Consider the following 18,853-nt stretch of genomic DNA (forward strand, 5'->3'; position numbering starts at 1 on the left):
GGGTTGAGTCCTGTCTGCAGTGCCCACATCCAATGTGAGTGCCAGTTCAAGTCCCAGCTGCTCTACTTCCAGTCCAGCTCCCTGCTGATGGGCCTGAGAAAAGCAGTGGAAGATGGCCCAAGTCCTTGAGCCTCGTATCCTTGTGGGAGACCCGAAAGAAGCTCCTGGCTCCTGGTTCCTGACTTTATATCATTTCAGCTCCAGGCTTGTGGCCCTTTGGGGAGTGAACCAGCAGATGGAAGATCTCTCTTTATCCATCTCTCTGTAACTGCATCTTTAAAAAGAAAGAGGGGAGGGATTGAGGGAGGGAGGGAGGGAGGGAGGAAGGAAGAAAAGAAAGAAATCAAGGAAAGAAGCATGCTTTCCATCAAAAATCCATTACAGTGGAATTATTTGAAACGTCCCTTCCTTTCATCCATTTCTTTTTTTAAGAAAAGATTTATTATTTATTTGAAAGACAGAATTACAGTGAGAGAGAGAGAGATATCTTCTATCAGCTGGTTCACTCCCCAAATGGCTGCAATGGCTGGAGCTGGGCTGACCTGGAGCCAGGAGCCAGGACCTAGGGCTTCTTCCGGGTCTCCCACAAGGGATGCAAGGGCCCAAGCACTGAGCCATCTTCTGCTGCTTTCCCAGGTGCATTGGCAGGGAGCTGCATCAGAAGTGGAGCAGCTGGAACTGGAACTGGCACCCGTATGGGATGCCTGCGCTGCTGCCAGTGGCTTAACTTGCTATGTCACAGTGCCAGCCCCACCTTCATCCATTCTGTATGGATATATTCCATATATGAAATTAAAGGTTACTAGGAAAGAAACATGTGACAGTATAGAGGTTTATATGTTTTATCTGCTACAAACCTTACAAGTTGGTTAATTAAGAATTTTTCTTTAATTTTGTAGCAAATGTGTTTTGAGGACAGAAAAATAAATTTTGGGAACCATTGGCTTAGCTTGCAAATTTAAACCACTTGGTTTCTCACTAGGTTTAATAGTTGGTGTGGTTTTTAACTGGTCTTTCTCTGTAGACAGTGGCCTCATTCACATAATGGGTCACAATGGATCTAAAGGAGCACCTGGTCTCCAACTATATGCATAAACTTAAGGTTTTTGTTCCAGTAAGGATCATACCAAAGTGGGCAAATGTTCCTCTCAAACTTTGTGATAGTTTTCAAAATGAGTGACATTCATGAATTAATTCATGATCCCAACATAGGGGGAATTTCAGGAAGTTGATGGAAAATGCATATTATGAAAAAACTATGTTTATAATTCAAAAATATTGTGCACCAAAATAAACTTTTTTTTTTGAGACATTTATTGTGTGGCCAGCATTGTGGCATAGCAAGTAAAGCTGCCCACCTGCAGTGCCAGCATTCTGGATGGGCATCGGTTCGAGGTCCCACTGTTCCACTACCAATCCAGCTCCCTGCTAATGGCCCTGAGAAAGCAGCAAAAGGTGGCCTGAGCGCTTGGACCCCCTACACCCATGTGAGAGACCTGGATGGAGTTCCCAACTCCTGGCTTCAGCTTGGCCCAGCCCTGGCTGTTTGCAGCCATTTGGGAGTAAACCAGTGGGAGTGAACCAGTGGATTAAAGGGTGCTCTCACAGTCGCTCTCTCTCCCCCGTAGCTCTGCCTTTCAAATAAATAAAATAAATCTTAAGAAAGAGGCCCGCGCCGTGGCTCACTAGGCTAATCCTCTGCCTTGCGGCGCCGGCACACCGGGTTCTAGTCCCAGTCGGGGCGCCGGATTCTGTCCCGGTTGCCCCTCTTCCAGGCCAGCTCTCTGCTGTGGCCAGGGAGTGCAGTGGAGGATGGCCCAAGTGCTTGGTCCCTGCACCCCATGGGAGACCAGGAGAAGCACCTGGCTCCTGCCATCAGATCAGTGCAGTGCGCCAGCCGCGGCGGCCATTGGAGGGTGAACCAACAGCAAAAGGAAGACCTTTCTCTCTGTCTCTTTCTCTCACTGTCCACTCTGCCTGTCAAAAAAAAAAAAAAAAAGAAAGAAAGGGAGGGAGGGAGGGAGGGAGGGAGGGAGGAAGGGAGGGCAGGCAAGAAAGAGGGTGGGAGAGAGAGAGAGAGAGATCTTCCCTCTGCTCATTCACTCCCGAGATGACCACAATGGCTGAAGCTGGGGCCTAGAACTCCATCCGGTCTCCCCCGCAGGTGGCAGGGAACCAAGTGCTGGGGCCGTTTTCTGCTGCTTTCCCAGGTCCATTAGCAGGAGCTGCATTGGAAGCGGCACATCTGGGACTTGAACTGGTGCTTGTGTGTGATGCCAGTGTTGCTGGCTGAGGCTTAACCTGCTGCACCACAGCACCAGCCCCTCCTATGACCCTTTTGAAACGTATGTTTGTGCTGACAAAATGTGAAGACCCAATTTCCTACAGTGTAATTCACCTGTTTGTTGCATGGGTGGTTGGGCAGGGGTACGCGGAAGAGTTGAAGGTGAGTTTCTCGTCGCTGACCACGCCCTAGGGGTGCTGGTGATGGCATTGCAGCAGCGTCTCTCCAGAAAAAATTGCTGCTTTCCTCACTTTATGAATTGGTGAACGTATTATGGGCTGGTAAATATTTTTGTGATTTGATTGCTTTCAAAATTGAATGGCAAGACTGATGCGTACTTGGTGGGGAGAATGTTTACAGAGGCCCATTCACAATTTTCTCCCCATTTTTGGCAGGAAGTAACTACGTGTCTGCCAGACTACTACAGATGGACTCAGCACCTCTTTATTAAACTCTATGAAGCTGGACTGGCCTATCAAAAGGAGGTGAGTTAAAGGCAGCCACACTGTTAAAATTCATTGTTCTCACAGAAGAAGCAGGTAAGCTCTGTTGCCATGATAGCCGTGGAAATGATCACTATGTTGTCGCTCCCCCTCTTCGCGGAGGAACGACACAGGACCCTGCGCTGTTCTTTTGTCTGCTCGGCCCTTCCCGGGTTGGCTGCCGTCCCTCCACCTCCGTGGAAGGGCGGCTCCCCCTGCCACTTTCCCCACCTCTGCGGGGGAGCGGCACACCGCCGGCCGGCTCTCTCGGGGGCTGCTCAGATGTTATCCGGATGTTCCCCTTAGATGTTCCTCGTGCATGTTGTCTCTCTCCTCCTTTATAGTCCTCTTCCACCAATCCCAACTCTGCTACCCACACGCCGAGTATGCTGCTCTCCTCCAATCAGGAGCAGGATCAGCTCCTGCAGGTCATCACTCAAGTTGGCGAGAGGCAGCTGTGTAGAAGTTGTTTACTCCCTTCTCAGCGCCATATTGTGGGAGAGCAGATGCATAGAATAAGTCTTAATTCCAGTAACTTAGTCTAGTCCGAGTTGCTCCCCACACTACGTCAGGTTCATGAAAATCACAGCAAACCCAGCACGTAGCTGCTGGCCTGGTTTAGTGCCTCTAAGACAGGAACCGGTTTTATTTCAACCCTGAACACCCAGCCAATAACCCAGTTTCTGTAGCCTGTAAGGAAATCAGGGAGAGAGTGTATGAGGGGCCCGGGCTTCTCAGCTTCTGCCCCTGCTCCCCGTCCCAGGTGTGTGGCTGGCTGGGCGCCGCGAGGTGGGGATCTCCCAGAGTGCAGGGGAAGATCAGAGGTAGGTGGTACCTGAAGGCCAGTGGTGCCCACGTTTGTTGTGACGAGAGGTTGATGAGCGTGGGTTAGGCTTGCAGCGGTGGGACATGAGGCTGCTCGCTATAGTGTGGCCTAGAGCTGATAGCCACCAGCCACGTGGTGTGGTTTAAAATTAAGTTTAAAGTAATGAACATGAAATAACATTAAAACCCAGGTCCTCAGCCACAGGAGCCAGGTTCCAAGTATGCAGAAGCCTCACATGGCAGCAGTGGTCTGGGCATCGCAGGTGTAGCACGTTTCCTCCCTGCCTGAGTGTCGATGAGGCGGCCCCCGGCAAGAAGGTCAGAAAGGACCAGCATGGGAGCCTCTAAGCCTTTATGCTTGGAACAGCCTCCTTTGATGGGAAGAATTTAATGACCGAGAAGTCATTTCCTTTCCTGTGGGCCCCATCACATTGCTTGGTTTTTCATGAATAATATTTATACAGTCGCTGTGTGCTAAGATTTTAAATATGTAGAATTAAAACAGAGGCAAACGCGAAGGGCTCAATTTGAATTTCAGAATGAAACAAAAGTGTCTTAGCTCTTGACAGCATAAAAATAACGGCACTAACAGAAATCAAGAGGTAAAACGAGGGAAGAGAAGTAGAACCAAGGGTGAGATTGATTATCCCTTCTTCTTCCCAAGCAAGAGGGAATAGAGATTTTTGTCTATTTTATTAGGGTTTCATGGCTGTTAAAGTTACAGATGGCAAAAATGGCAAACAGTACAAGAGGGCTGGGGAGATGAGAGCAATGTATTCTGAGTATTTCTTACTTTGTAGCAGGGGCGGGGTGGGGGGCGGTCAGTGAAGACAATCTAAAGGTGATACACCATAATCGAAGTGTGATCACATTTTGTGAAGTCGTCTTGGTTACCACCAAGAGGACTAACTGCCAGTACCCGCACAAAGGGAGCCAAGTTTTAATAACCATTTCACTCAACTACAGGTACTCTTCCGCACCAGAACTCAGTAATGGTAGTGTCTGCAGGGTTTGTGGAATGTAGAAGGCAGTGAACTTTCTCGACTGTTACAGTGCATTGATCTGTCTTGTACTTTGAATGGGATTTTCACCCAAGCATAATTTTATAGCGCCAGGCGCTGGCCGTGTGGAAACTGTTGCTTCAGTGAGCTGTGCGGTCTGTACAGCATCGGCACAGTTCATTGTGCAGCATCGTCAGAAGAGTTCTGAAGTGTGGGGGAAGCTGTCGGCTCCTGCCGAGCAGGTGGGACTTCGCCAAAATGCTCATTTTCCCTTGAAAGCTCATCTTTTCATTGGCAAATAGACCATCAATTGGAGTGACCAGCTCACTTCATTTTTGACAGGATGTTTACCAAATCCCTGCCTGTGGATAACCATAGTTTATTCCTTCACATAGAAATATAGTTTCCAAACAAGCGGCTAATCCACCTGACAACTCAGATACTCTCACAAGTACTTTTTCTTGAAGCCTTTGTACTTCGCAGGATAGCAGTTCTTTGTGCCTACTTCCTATTTTACCACACAAAATATTAAAAATAAAGTGTGCTCAAGGGTTGTGATTCAGTAACATAAATAAACATTACCGCTTCATCAACGACATTCTCAAGTACAATTGTTTTTTCCCTCTTATTCTGTGAGTACTACTTCTCTCTACGAGTACTTCTAGTACTAGGTTGTTTTTTTTCTTAAGTATGTATTTATTTATTTGAAATGTAGAGAGACAAAGATCTTCCAACTGCTGGTTCACTCCCCAAATGCCCCCAAGAGCCAGGGCTAGGCCAGGCTGAAGCCAGGAGCCCAGCGCCCCACCTGGATCTCCCAGGTGGGTAGCAGGGGCCCAGGCATTGACCCATCATCCAAATAAGCAAGGAAGCTAGATTGCAGCCAGCACGTGGATATGAGATGCAGGCGTCCCAGGCAGCGGCTTACTTGCTGCACCACAGTGCCCACCCCTGCCTGGATTTGCATACTGGACCACAGCCTTTCTCACCCTTGTCTTTGCACTGTTGGTGGAAATAAATCAGGTTCCGATCTGAGCCCTAGGAGACACGAGCCTTCTGATTCTCAGTGAGTCTTGGGGAAGTGTTCTAACATGATCAGATTCTAGACCGGACTTCTGTGTTACAACAGGCAGTATTCACTTACCATCACACAATGGCCTCTTGGCCTAAAAAGGCAGAGTAGAGAGTCCTTTCTCAGAGCGTCATTGGCTACTAGCGCGGTCTCTGGCTGGAGGCTGCAGAAAAGAGGGGTACAGATCCATTGTAAGAAGTACATTCATTGTTCAGGAGTAGGTAAGGAACGTGTGGCCCAGGAACAAAGGATTGTGCGAGTCTGCCTGGGATGGCTGTGGGGTGGCTACGACAGTACAGACCCTCTGTGCACGTCGGCCGAGGCCAGTTGACCCGGTTGATAAGATGGACAGTTCTGTCCGCGTGCTCGCCAGACAGGGCTCAGCAGGTGTTTCCCTTGGGGTTTTCAGGCTTTTGGGGGCCAGGGCGGGTGTGGGGGGCGGGGAGGATGCGGTTTGTTCTCAGCACCTTCTGCGCACAACAAAACAGGCAAAGCCATGTGTTACCATCGCTGCAGAAAGGAAATAGTTTTAGCTGCAGACCCCTTGGAAAGGCCTCAGGGCCCCGGGAGTTTGTGGATCTCACTTTAGGAAGCCCTGTACACCGTGTACAGCTTCTACTTCACTCCCCTTTATAGATCAGCAATATTGAAGGGTGCTTTAAACAATGTCTTTAAGTGTTTTTAAACTCTTCATTAATATCTGGGGCAAAACGAGAGTAAGGACTTTGTGGATAGAGTGACTAATGCTGTTCCACCATCCTAAGCTCTCCCAGGCCAGCTGAATTTCTTAAAGCACCAGCACTGTTCTCTGTGCGGGGCGGGAGGTGAGCAGCTGTGAACGGTGCGAGACGAGGGCGTGCGTTCGAAGGTCCCAGGTCCTGACTGCAGCAGGCCCTGTGGTTTTTATCAGAGCGTAATTCTCAAAAAGTTCAAAACGAGACTGCCGCACAATTATGAAATGAATGTGAGGTCAAGGACTTTATCCATCTGTTTAATGAACACAGAAACCAGTTCTTTCTAAGTCTGGTCCAAAGAAGATTTCAAAGAACAGAGATTTATAGAGTCAAATGCCGAAATGAAATTGCTAATAGAATCAAAACGGCTTAGTGGCCTACAAGGCAGTGACCCCCACCTTCCACGCTGTCTTTTCCATGAGACAGAAACACTGGCGCTGTGATAAGATGGGAGCTGTTTACATACTCTCAGGCAGTAATTATTTGCATGGCTGTCACTTTCTATAAGGGAACCTCTCCCCTTGCAGGGTTGTAAAATATACAGTAGTAAATAGGAAGTCAAATAAGAGTACACATTCCTTTAAAAAAAAAAATGCAATAATCCCTAGGGAATATGGGCCTGCTAGACAATCCCAGTTTACACTGAAAGGACAACTGGCAGTTGCTTTTGCCTCTTGATAAATGTTAGATTTTTTTTTTTTTTTTTTTTTTTTTTTTTGACAGGCAGAGTGGACAGTGAGAGAGAGAGACAGAGGGAAAGGTCTTCCTTTGCCGTTGGTTCACCCTCCAATGGTCACCGCGGCTGGCGCTCTGTGGCCGGCGCACCGCACTGATCCGATGGCAGGAGCCAGGTACTTATCCTGGTCTCCCATGGGGTGCAGGGCCCAAGTACTTGGGCCATCCTCCACTGCACTCCCTGGCCACAGCAGAGAGCTGGCCTGGAAGAGGGGCAACCGGGACAGAATCCGGCGCCCCGACTGGGACTAGAACCCGGTGTGCCAGCGCCGCAAGGTGGAGGATTAGCCTAGTGAGCCGCAGCGCCGGCCAAATGTTAGATATTTTTAAGAATTCTCATTATTTAGCATTCAGAAGCAAAAGGCCGGGAAGGGCGTTAGCAGGACAGTCACAGTCTCCCACGCCTGTCTGCAGACTCCATGCCAGTCCCTCTGCTTCACAGGTGCCTTCCCAGAGGAGCCTCCCTGGTGGGATGGCAGTTACAGCCCAGCGGGGTTTCCACACTGCAATCACCCGTGGGTCTGGGCAGAGGGAGGCAGATGTCCTGAGCTATGGTTTGTATCCCAAGGGTCAACAAGAAGGACAAACAGAAATCAGAGTGGCCCGGTAGGAAGAGCTGAGCAACTCTTTGAAGAGCGCAGCCGTGGAACGTGGCGGCAGTGGCACCATCGGGGCTGCTGTCCTCACTTGTGTAGTTGCTGCTATTGTTTTATGTGCATGGGATATGAAATGATATGACGTGTGGTTTTTAAGAGGAAAGCCCTTTGTTCTTTTGTTTTCTTTTTTTTAAAGTTTATGTATTTGGAAGAGAGAGAGAAAGAGAGAGAGAGAGAGACCTTCTGCTTGCTGGTTCATTCCCCAAATGCCTACAACAGCTGGATCTGGCCAGGCTGAAGCCAGGAGCCCAGAACCCCATTCCTGTCTCCCTCGTGTCAGGGACCCGTGTACCTGAGCCATCGCTGCGGCCTCCTGGGTGCAATGAAGGAAGCTGGATCATTAGCAGAGGCAGGACTGACCTTGGGCACTCCAGTAGAGGACGCGGGCATCCCCAGCAGTGTCTTAGCCACTGCTCCACGGTGCCTGCCACTGTGATCCCACGTATCGACGCAGTGGTTAGTACTTCTCACACGGAGCTCTTATCTGTGCTGTGGGATATTCCTTGATAGGACAGTTTATTGTTTCATCTCTTTATATTTAAATATATTGCAAACTCTAGTAATATTCCTTTATAGGACACTTGCTTACTTCTCTGCTTGTACATTGTTCATGCTACCTCAGTTCCACAGCACACCAAGCCCAAACGGGAGGCATAACCCCATCACTGTAGGATGGGCGTCGTTGGCCTACAGATGTCGGGTTACAGGGAGGACCTCGTTGCAGAAGCCCAGCCGTCTTCCTGGCTCCAGATCTTTCCTCCTCTCCTCATTTTCCAGCTCACTGCGACACTCCCACACCCCACTCACTACACAGAACGCAGTGATTGCCTGGGGCCCACCCGCGTAAGCTGCGGTGCCCTCCCGGGATCCTTCACTTAATCTGTCTGCAGAGACCGTTCTCCCTTGTTGGTCACCTGCACACAGCTTCCAGGGCCTGGGACGTGGACATCTTTGGGAGATGTCACTCTGCCTGCCACAAGCCCGTGCTCCCCAGCTCTGTGTGACTGCTGTGAGGACTAAACAAGTGAGTGCTCTTGGCAGAGCCCCCAGCGATGCCTGGCACAGAGCAGGTCTCAGTAAACCATACCTGAGCATCCTTGTTGTTTCCTGCAGTCATTATGATGTTTTAATTGGGGAATTGAAAGGGGGAACAACCTTAAGGTTTCCTGGTAATACTGTGGCAGCAAGTTTGTGGACAGATGTTAAGGAGGAATAACTTAGATTTTGTATGTATTTTTATTTGTAAAAATATGGTATTTTATTGCTACTTGTTGATTTAATTTGTTTTGTTACATTAATTAAAAAAGATTTATTTATTTGAGAGGCAGAGTTATAGACAGAGAAAGGGAGAGACGGAGAGAGGTCTTCCATCTGCTGGTTCACTCCCCAAATGGTCCCAATTGCCAGAGCTGGGCCAATCCAAAGCCAGGAGCCAAGAGCTTCTTCTGGGTCTCCCACATGGGTATAGGGGCCCAAGGACTTGGGCTATCTTCCACTGCTTTTCCAGTTCTTAGCAGAGAGCTAATTTGAAAGTGGAGCAGCTGGGACTGAACCAGCGCCCATATGGGATGTTGGCATCACAGGGCAGTGGCTTAACCTGCTACACTACAATGCTGTCCCTGCTACGTTAATTTTTTAAAGTTATCATTCAAATTTTACAGCCTTAAGAAAGGCATCATAAATAGAATATAAAAATGTAGACTTGGCAGGGCCAGCGCCGTGGCATAGCCAGTAAAAATGTAGACTTGGCGTATTATTTGAAGATTGGGTTTAGCCCTTATCCAAAGTATTTTTCCCCAAGCAGATCACCTTTTATTGGATAGATATTTGAAATTGACTTTAAGACATAAAACATTGCTATCACTTAGCATTCTATTTCTATGGTTTATGTCAAAATATAAATTTTTGAAATTAACTACAGAAAGTTAGTTGATTTTAGAAGGACTATATCTAATATATTTTATAAAGCATTTTTAACCAGAAGTAACTCAGGCATTTGTACTTTCCTTCCAACAGTATTGTCACAACTTTTTTTTCTTAAGATTTATTATTTTTTTTGAAAGGCAGAGTTACAGAGAGAGAGAAGGGGGGAGAGAGAGAGAGAGAGAGAGATCTTCCATCCGCTGGTTCACTCCAAAGTGGCAACAATGGCTGGAGCTGGGCCAGTCTGAAGCCAGGAGCCAGGAGCTTCTTCCAGGTCTCCCACATGGGTCCAGAGGCCCAAGGACTTGAGCCATCTTCTACTGCTTTCCCAGGTGCATTAGCAGGGAGCTGGATCAGAAGTAGAGCAGCCAAGACTTGAACTGGCACCCATATGGGATGCTGGCACTGCAGACAGCGGCTTAACCCACTAAGCCACAGTTCTGGCCCCAACTTTATTTTTTAAATAAAAGCCTTAACCCTTAAAAATTCAGTTCTGCTATAAGTTGTGTAAGTGACCATTTAGGGAAAGATTTGAGTAAAGCATTACTAAACATCCCTATTTAAGGTTTTTTTTTTTTTTTTTTTTTTTTTTTGAGATTTATTTATTTGAAAGGCAGAGTTACACAGAGAAGGAGAGGCAGAGAGAGGTCTTCCATTGCTGGTTCACTCCCCAAATGGCCACAATGGCCAGAGCTGCGGCAATCTGAAGCCAGGAGCCAGAAGCTTCCTCTGGGTCTTCCCATGTGGGTACAGGGGCCCAAGGACTTGGGCCATCTTCTGCTGCTTTCCCAGGCCACCGCAGAGAGCTGGATCGGAAGTGGAGCAGCCGGGTCTCAAACTGGCGCCCATATGGGATGCCAGCACTGCAGGCCAGGGTGTTAACCCACTGTGCCACAGCGCTAGCCCCAGTCTTTTGTTCTTAACAAGCACTCTGCTCTTGCTCTAAGAAAGCAAAAAACAAATTCAGCCATAAATGCTATGAACATAAAGATTTCTCTCTGGTAGGACATTAATTTTCACCTCTCTGATCGAAAGAAAAAGCTTCCAGGATGATACTTACTGTGTTGTACCCGGACATTCTAGGAACCGTGGAGTCACCTAATTTGTGAGTTTTTCTTTGGCTGTCACTGTGATTTCGATGGCCAGTGGTCATGTCAGTTCACCCACCTAAAGTGGGTTTGCAGTGGCCTCGGCTTCAGAAAGCATAGTGAAAGAATCTCTGCACACAGAAGAGAGGCAGAGTCTCTGCCACTGTGCCACCATGTGGCTTTGGGATGTGGAGGCAGTAAAATAAGTAAGTGGTAGCCTTGGGGACACCACCCCTACCCCGACTCAGTCAAGTGAAGGCCCGTGCTGGGTGGAATGGAGCACAATTTTGTTTTGTTTTTGTTTGTTTGGTTTGGTTTTTAAAGATTTATTTATTTACTTGAAAATCAGAGTTATACAGAGAGAGAGAGAGGTCTTCCATCCTCTGGTTCACTCCCCAGTTGGCTGCCAACGGCCGTAGCTGCACCCATCCGACGCCAGGAGCCAGGAGCTTCGTCTGAATCTCCCACTGGGGTACAGGGGCCCAAGGACTTAGACTGTCTTCTACTGCTTTTCCAGGCTATAGCAGAGAGCAGAAGCGGAGCAGCCAGGACTCGAACTGGTATCCATATGGGATGCCGACACTGCAAGTGGCAGCCCCCACAGTTGGTTTTGAGAGCTGGTCTTTTAATAAGTACGTTGTGTTTCTTAGTTACACATACTTTGTCAAGAAAGAAACTAATAGACCTTGAGAAGTTAATACCCTAGTATGTATGTGTGTGAGTGCATGTGTATAAGTATATATATACCTAACCAGCCATCTGGAGCCTAAAGCTGCCTGACAAAAAGGGCCTTCGGTGGTCACACACACACACACACACACACAGTGAGGAGGAAGAAGCAATTGTGGAGAGTAGCCAAGGGCCTGAGGAGTGATGCACTGGCCAGGAGACCAAAGCCTGCGGATGCTGGGTGTGAGTTAGAGGGTGCTGGCACCGTGTGTGCAGGGAGAGGGGCAGGGCAGGGAGGAGCCGTGGGCAGAGCAGGAGCAGTCACAAGGTGGGGTGAGGGCTTGCAGCAGGAGGCCTGGCTGGGGCAGCAGAGCCCATAGGATGATGCTGGCCAGAGTGCCCGGGGAGGCCGTGGTCACCCGCACTTCTGAGACGCTAACAGCCAAGGAAGGTGGAAAGGCACGCCCAACGGGAGCTCCGCGGTCAGCGAGCAGATTTGGCCTCCTTGAACACGGTGCCTTCACGTTTGTAGTTTGTGACAGTGTGGATTTCTAAAGTGCTTTCTGAGTGCTTCCCACAAATCACTCAGAGGAAAAATGCAAATGCTGGTGTTTAACCCTTGGCTGAACTGGGCAGGTTCTCTTGTTTGGAACGGCTCATCTGCGGTGCTGCCACGTCGCTCTTGTGGGAGGAGCAGTGAGTAAAACCTGCTCCGAGTTCAGTGCCTTTGCAGGGGTCTCAGTGCCTTCAGTCCTGACTTAGGGTTGATTTCACAATGCAGGTGCAGTTGCATTTACAGACGAGGCTTGTGAGCCACCAGGGAGTAGGTGACACAATAAATGACAGCGGCAGGGGAGCCAGCACAGTCAGTGAAGTGATACCCGTTTCAGCAAGACTGTGCTTGCCTAAAAATCAGGCTGTCTGTCACAGTAACTGCTCCAAATGTGAGAAGCCAGGGGGGAGGGGGAGGGGAAGATCGTAGCTTCGAGAAAAGCCATATGATAACAGACACAGTTGTGTGCAGGGTTTTCAGAAAGTTTGTGGAAATGCATATTATTAAAAAGCCATTGGCCGGCACCGTGGCTCACTAGGCTAATCCTCCGCCTTGCGGCACCGGCACACCGGATTCTAGTCCCGGTCGGGGTGCCGGATTCTGTCCCGGTTGCCCCTCTTCCAGGCCAGCTCTCTGCTGTGGCCAAGGAGTACAGTGGAAGATGGCCCAGGTGCTTGGGCCCTGCACCCCATGGGAGACCAGGATAAATACCTGGCTCCTGCCATCGGATCAGTGCAGTGCGCCGGCTGCAGCGCGCCAGCCGTGGCTGCCGCGCGCCAGCCGTGGCTGCCATTGGAGGGTGAACCAACGGTAAAAAGGAAGACCTTTCTCTCTCTCTCTCTCTCTCTCTCACTGTCCACTCTGCCTGTCCAAAAAAAAAAAAAAAAAAAGCCATGTTTGGATTTAAAAAAAAATGTGGCACCAAAATAAACTTACCTCTTAATTCTGATTTCCCATGAACTTTTTGAAGCGCCCTCGTCTAAGAGGGGCCCTGAAAAGAGGGATTCAGGAAACAACGCCAGGGCTCCAAGAGGCTGCACGTGCTGTGCCTCTGGGACCCAGGACCCTGGCTTGCGACCACTCCTGCTCTCGCCTGAGAGGTCTGAGCCCCACCTGCAGCTCTGAGCGTGGGGCTGAGGGTGGTGGCCCTGGGAAGCGCCATGCTTGTCCACTCTCACGATGGCTTTTCCATCTGAGACGCTACGTCCTCCAGTGTTTCCCTCCTTCCCCCAGGTCTTTTTATTGGGGCAAAGATTGCTTTCCTTTGTGGCTTCTGTCTTCCATTCAACACTTAGGATTTAACACACGTCACCCTCCTGGAAGCACATCTTCCTCATTGCATTTTGTGACCCAGAACCCGAGCGATGCCGGGCCGCGTGGGAAACGTTGGTAAGGAAGTAAAGTGGGGTTTGGTTTTGCTGCCTAGAGTACCGTGCGTTTGTTTCTTCCATGAGCGCCGAGGTTGGTGGGGGCTGGGAGGCAGTGGTGGAAAGATGGGTATGGGGCTATTCTTTTCTCCTTTTCCTTTAAATTGTGTGCAGCTTTAGTTGGGCGTGTGTTAAATATGTTTATTTTTGGAGGTTTTTTGTGCCCTGTTTTGTTGCCTGCTGTGTAACGTGGCACCCTCCTGTGCAGTGATCATAGTGGTGGAAGCACCTGTGGTTTGCCAGCCTGAAGCCTTCAGGTCTGGGTCCTGTGGCTCCCTGTTTTGTCTGTGTGTATCTGTGAGTTGAAGACTTCGGGGACACCCTGGTTTAGAGGCACAGATTGTCCTGTGCGCATCTTTCCCACCTGTCTCTGGACGTCAGGACATTCCTCCACGGTATAGTACTTCAGCTGTAGGATCCTGGCCACGTTGTTAGCCGTGTTCCTAGAGCTGCCTGGGTCGCAGCAGAACATGAGGGCACACCTGAATGGAATCGTTAAAGAAGCTGCAATAAAGAGACTGCTGTGCCAAGATCCGGGCACTCAGAAGGGGCAGGCAGCCTCTGGCGCTGTTAGGGGAAGGAAGCCTTTGCTGCCTACCCATGGGCTCAAGAGAGAACGTCAGGGAGCAGTTACTGGGGCCTGGGAGGGCTGGAGCTGAAGCAGCAGGCGGGGCCTGGCATGCGGTACTGCCAGCCCGTGGTCCAGCCCCCAGGAGACAGCGTCCTTCTCCTTGCTTGAACCCCGCCAGAAGGCAAGGATCTGAGTTAATGCAGCCCTAGACCTCAGCCTCCTCTTCCAGAACTAGATGGAAACAGGGTCTAGAGGGGTAAGTAGACAGTCATTGTTAGCACACTCTCTTACTAGAATCACTGTGGAGTGGTGCCAGAGCTGTGGCATAGCAGATAAAGCTGCTACCTGTGGTGCCAGCATCCCGTACGGGCATCAGTTCAAGTCTTAGCTGCTCCTCTTCCGATCCAGCTCCCTGTTAGTAGCCTGGGAAAGCAGTAGAAGATGGCCCAAGTCCTTGGGCCCCTACACCCAAGTGGGAGACCTGGAAGAAGCTCCTGGCTCCTGGCTTCTGTCCAGCCCAGCTCCAGCCATTGCAGCCATCTGGGGAGTAAAACAGTGGATGGAAGATTCATTCTCTCTCTCTCTCTCTTTTTCTCTGTAATTGTGCTTTTCAAATAAATAAATATTTAAAACACAACAAAAACAAAAAATTCCGTATCTGTGCTTGAGAAATTGAAAAAGAAATAAAATTGACGTGTGTCAAGTTAGGATAGTTTAGTACTCGAACACATGTACTGATTGCCTTCTCTGTGCAAAGCAGGACCTGTCCTACACGAGCCAGTGTAGAAGGCAGCAGTGTTTCTTCTACATGAAGACAAACTAGACCCTCAGGCGAGAAGCTTCCTAACAGTTAAGACTTTGTGTTCGCTCAGCCAGGGTCATCTCTGGAGACAGAGCTCTGGACGGTCGTCACTGTTCGGGGGCAATGTTGACTGGCAGGAGGCGCGGCAGGATTGTCCCCGGTGCTGGGCGTGTTCTGCGTCTTGACGAGTGAAGGCTACACCATTGTCTACCTTTGCAAAGATGCATCGAGTTGTTCACTCAGGATTTATCCACATTCCTCCACACATCATGCACCTTCATTTAAGTGGACGCTTTAGAACCCTGAGTTTCTAGAAACTTGATTTCCTTCTCTGTCTCTGCCACTCACTGACTGTGACCCCAGAAAAGTCGCTCATTTTCTCTGATCCTCAGCTTCCTTATTTGCAGTGTGGCGGTGATAATATACTTACTCCGAGGTTGTGGTGAGGGTCAGAAGAGCCCGTGTTAGCCAGTTAGCACAGCCAGAGGCACGTGGTGATCACTACATATTAGCAGTTTAATTAAAATTGATGTATTTATTTCCCCCACAGTAGCTGCAGTCTGCCTAGTTTGGGGCAGGGCTCTCTCTTCTTCCTCTTCTCTCTTTACTGAAATGCTCAGTCCTGCACCTTCATCCTTTTGTGCAAGACAGTGCCAACGCTGGTAGACATGAGCTCCGAGGCTTCCTTCCTGAGAAAAGATGAAGGCGAGGGTGCGGAAGGTTCATCGGTCCCCTTCATAGCTCGCTAATGGCTTCCTGATGCAGCAAGACCCCAAGAGCTGTCCCCGTATCGGAGAGCAGAGCTGTCGTGTTTCAGGCCCTGTCACGATCAGGAAGGTCAGAATGATCCTATGAAGGTTCTCACCACGTTGCATCGTTTTCTTCCGTGAACCCTTACAGGCCCTGGTTAACTGGGACCCAGTGGACCAAACAGTGCTTGCCAACGAGCAGGTGGATGAACACGGCTGTTCGTGGCGTTCCGGGGCGAAGGTGGAACAGAAGTACCTCCGACAGTGGTTTATTAAAACAACTGCTTATGCGAAGGTGAGTGTCGGCCTGGAGGCTTGCCAGGTAAAGCCTTCCGTGTTGGCAGACAGCACCAAGGTCTCGTGGATATTGGAGAACCTCCCTGGATGGGGGTGCAGGGGGGGTTCTTGGAGTTGTGGTAGGGCAGAGAGGACGCGGACAAGCCTCAGCATCACTCACTCAGAGGGTGGTGGGTTCAGTGGCGAGTCAGAAACGGTACCTGCAGGTGAATGGAGCCCACAGCCTGCCCCTCTTCAGCTCCCTGCCACAGAAGGTTAGAAACAGCAGCAACAACGTAACTGTATCAGCGACTGTCTAGCAAAAAGGGAAAAGTGTCTTGGTGTCTTCAGCTGTGCAGTTCTGATAGAACCTCCCGCACAGCAGGTGGACCTTTCAGAGGGTCCGAGAAGGTGATGTAACAGGAGTGAAGAGGCAGCTGGTCCCTGGGCGGGAAGGCTGGAGTCACCGGGAGCCAGAGCTGTAGCTTCCGGACTCCTTTTGTCCCTGACTATCACTGAGACAGACCTGGCCCGCATTTGTTCACCAGGGAAATGAGCGGTGTGGACTAGGTGATCCTTACTTGCCTCCCGGTGCTGAGTTCATAGATGCAAGGCAAAGCCGAGTGCGGACAGCAGGGGCTCGCCGTCGATGTTACCCGTAGCCTGGGCGAGGCCATCAGTTCTGTGTCTCCTGGCACCACTCTTCAGCCTCCCAAGTTTCAGGATGCTGACACAGAAGGGCCACCTGCTAAAACTCTGCTGAGAAAGGATCAGAGCGGGTCAGTGTGTGTCTCCTGTTGGGTCTGTGACCTCTGTTCTTACGCATTCACAAGACGGGACACAAACAAGGTCTGAAAAGGTTGTTCTTCCCCCAAAAGTCCCCATAAGATAGTTGTGCTTTTCCGTGGTAGCCCGTGGTTGCCGTGTCAGAGAGGGGATACTGGTCTCGTGTGCAGAGAAAAGCACAAAGCTCTAAATACCCTGTGGCCACTAAAATTCACTTAGCACAGCAGCACTCCAGCTCGGGGTCCGGATGCTGTACAGAAGAGCAGCCCCCAGTTTTCCCGCTCAGAACACCTGCCTCACAGGGCTGTTTCCCCATTACGAGTTCGGCAGAATGCAGCAGAGACTGGCGTGTGGAAAGTGCTCATTAGAACTGGGTAGCACGGTGCCTTGTTCCTTTTAAGCACGGTCACATTGGAGACCTAGAAGAGCAGAGCCGAGGCTGTTGCTTCCTGTACCTTCCCCGGCGTGGGAGCCACTAACCACTGACAGTTGGGGTCCACTGCATTACTGGGCGGGATGCCAGGTCACCTCATGGACCCATCAGACGGTTCCAAAATGGGCATTGTTGGAAAGGCCGCCTAATTAGCCTTTTTGTTTTGACCTCTGCTTCTAGTTGGAAATGTAATCACCTAAGTGAGGGGTATTATTCTTTAAATTGTCAGCTGTGAATTTTCATCTGTTCAGCAGAAATGGTTAGTTACCATGGTGATCCTCCTGGTTCTTGCTGAACTCCTGTGCAGAATTATTGGAAAAGCTGTCTCAGGAGGTCGCCAGTTGGTTTGCTGTGAGAATCAGAAGAGGGAGAGCAGGATTCCATGGTGCCACGGGACTGAGAAGAGAACAGAGACACCAGGGGGCTATACAGTATTGGGGGGCCTTGGAGGTGGGATCCAGCCAGAGTATGCAGTTGAGACCCCAAAAAGGCTGTGGATTGGAGGGAAGGGGGATACCCTAGGACTGAGGACAAAATCTGCCAGGACTCATCTTCATAAAAATAAAAGCAGCCCCAGGAGATGAAAAGGGAACTTCCTGAGACAGCATAATCCAGACTCCCTGCAAGGTTTCATCCACAATGTCCAACATATAATAAAAAAATTACTAGACCTGCTAAGGAGCAGGAAATTGTGATCCATAATCAAGGAAGTAAAAAGCACCCCCGTAGAAATAGACTGTAAAGAGCTCTTTCTCGCTGTCTCCTGATCTCTCTCCCTCTCAGTCTCTATCTCTCCCTTTCTCGATCTCTCTCTCCTTCTCTCTTGATCCCTCTCTTACGCTCCCCCCCTTTTCCTTTTTTGCCTCTTTCTTCCGGTCTGTCAGGTTTCCTCCAGTAAATCCTTTCCCTTAAAAAAAAAAGGCAAAAAGAAAGAAATAGACCATAAAATCAGCCGGATGTTGGAATTAGTAGGTAAAATCAAAGGCATTTATTGTAGCAGTGGTATGGGACTTGAGGGAAAGATGGCCACAGTGGGCAGACACATGAGGAATCTCATGAGAAAGTGGAAACTTTAAGATGAACCAGGGCCAGCATTGTGGCATAGCAGGTTAAGCTGCTGCCTATGACACGTGCCTGTTCCAGTCCTGGCTGCTCCATTTCTGATCTGGCTCCCTGCTATTGTGCCTGGGAAAGCAGTAGAAGATGTCCCAAGTGCTTGAGCCCCTGTACTCCCATGGGAGATCTGGATGGAGTTCCGGGCCAGGAGCCCAGCCCAGCCCAGCCCAGCCCAGTCCTGCCCCTGCCACTGTGGCCATTTGGAGTGAACCAGCTGAAGGAAGATCGATCTCTGTCTTTGTCTCTTGTCTCTCTCCTCTCTCTGTAACTCTGGCTTTCAAATAAATAAAAATAAATCTTTAAAAACATGTTTAAAAATGAACCAGTTAGAAATCTATAATGGAAAGGTACAGTGTCTGAAATGAAAAATGTACTGTTGGAGCTGCAGAGGGATCAGTAAGGTTTAGGCAGACCGTGAACCTGGACGGAAGCTTCTCCCTCCACCCGCTCACCCTGCAGGGAACGTCGTTTGTGGTGGCCCTGAAACAGAGACGAGCCTGAGCAGCGGGGAGAGGGACACTGCTGCTTAAAGAGGAGTGTGAGTGGAGCGACTCAGGTGGGGCTAGATCAGGCGACGCCTTCTAGGTCTTAGGGAGTTTGGACATTACCGTGGGGCCCACAGGAAGCCATTCACAGAGCCTAAGCGAGAGGCCGCAGTGGTCAGATCTGTG

The 18,853-nt window shown here is 49.7% G+C and overlaps 1 protein-coding gene across 7 annotated transcripts in view; it reads left to right on the plus strand.

The window, feature by feature from the left end:
• The window catches only part of LARS2 (leucyl-tRNA synthetase 2, mitochondrial), a 288,717-nt gene that overhangs the window by 190,090 nt on the left and 79,774 nt on the right, over positions 1–18,853 (plus strand). For all 7 annotated transcript variants that reach the window (XR_007921592.2, XM_051851689.2, XM_051851691.2 and 4 more), the window contains 2 exons: positions 2,680–2,769; positions 15,723–15,866. Coding sequence is in view for 6 of the 7 variants with exons in the window: in XM_051851689.2 (XP_051707649.2) it covers positions 2,680–2,769; positions 15,723–15,866 (234 nt within the window). In the remaining variant the exon portion in view is untranslated. The remainder of the gene's footprint in view (positions 1–2,679; positions 2,770–15,722; positions 15,867–18,853) is intronic.

This window comes from Oryctolagus cuniculus, chromosome 10 (assembly GCF_964237555.1).
Source record: "Oryctolagus cuniculus chromosome 10, mOryCun1.1, whole genome shotgun sequence".
NCBI classification, from domain to species: domain Eukaryota; kingdom Metazoa; phylum Chordata; class Mammalia; order Lagomorpha; family Leporidae; genus Oryctolagus; species Oryctolagus cuniculus.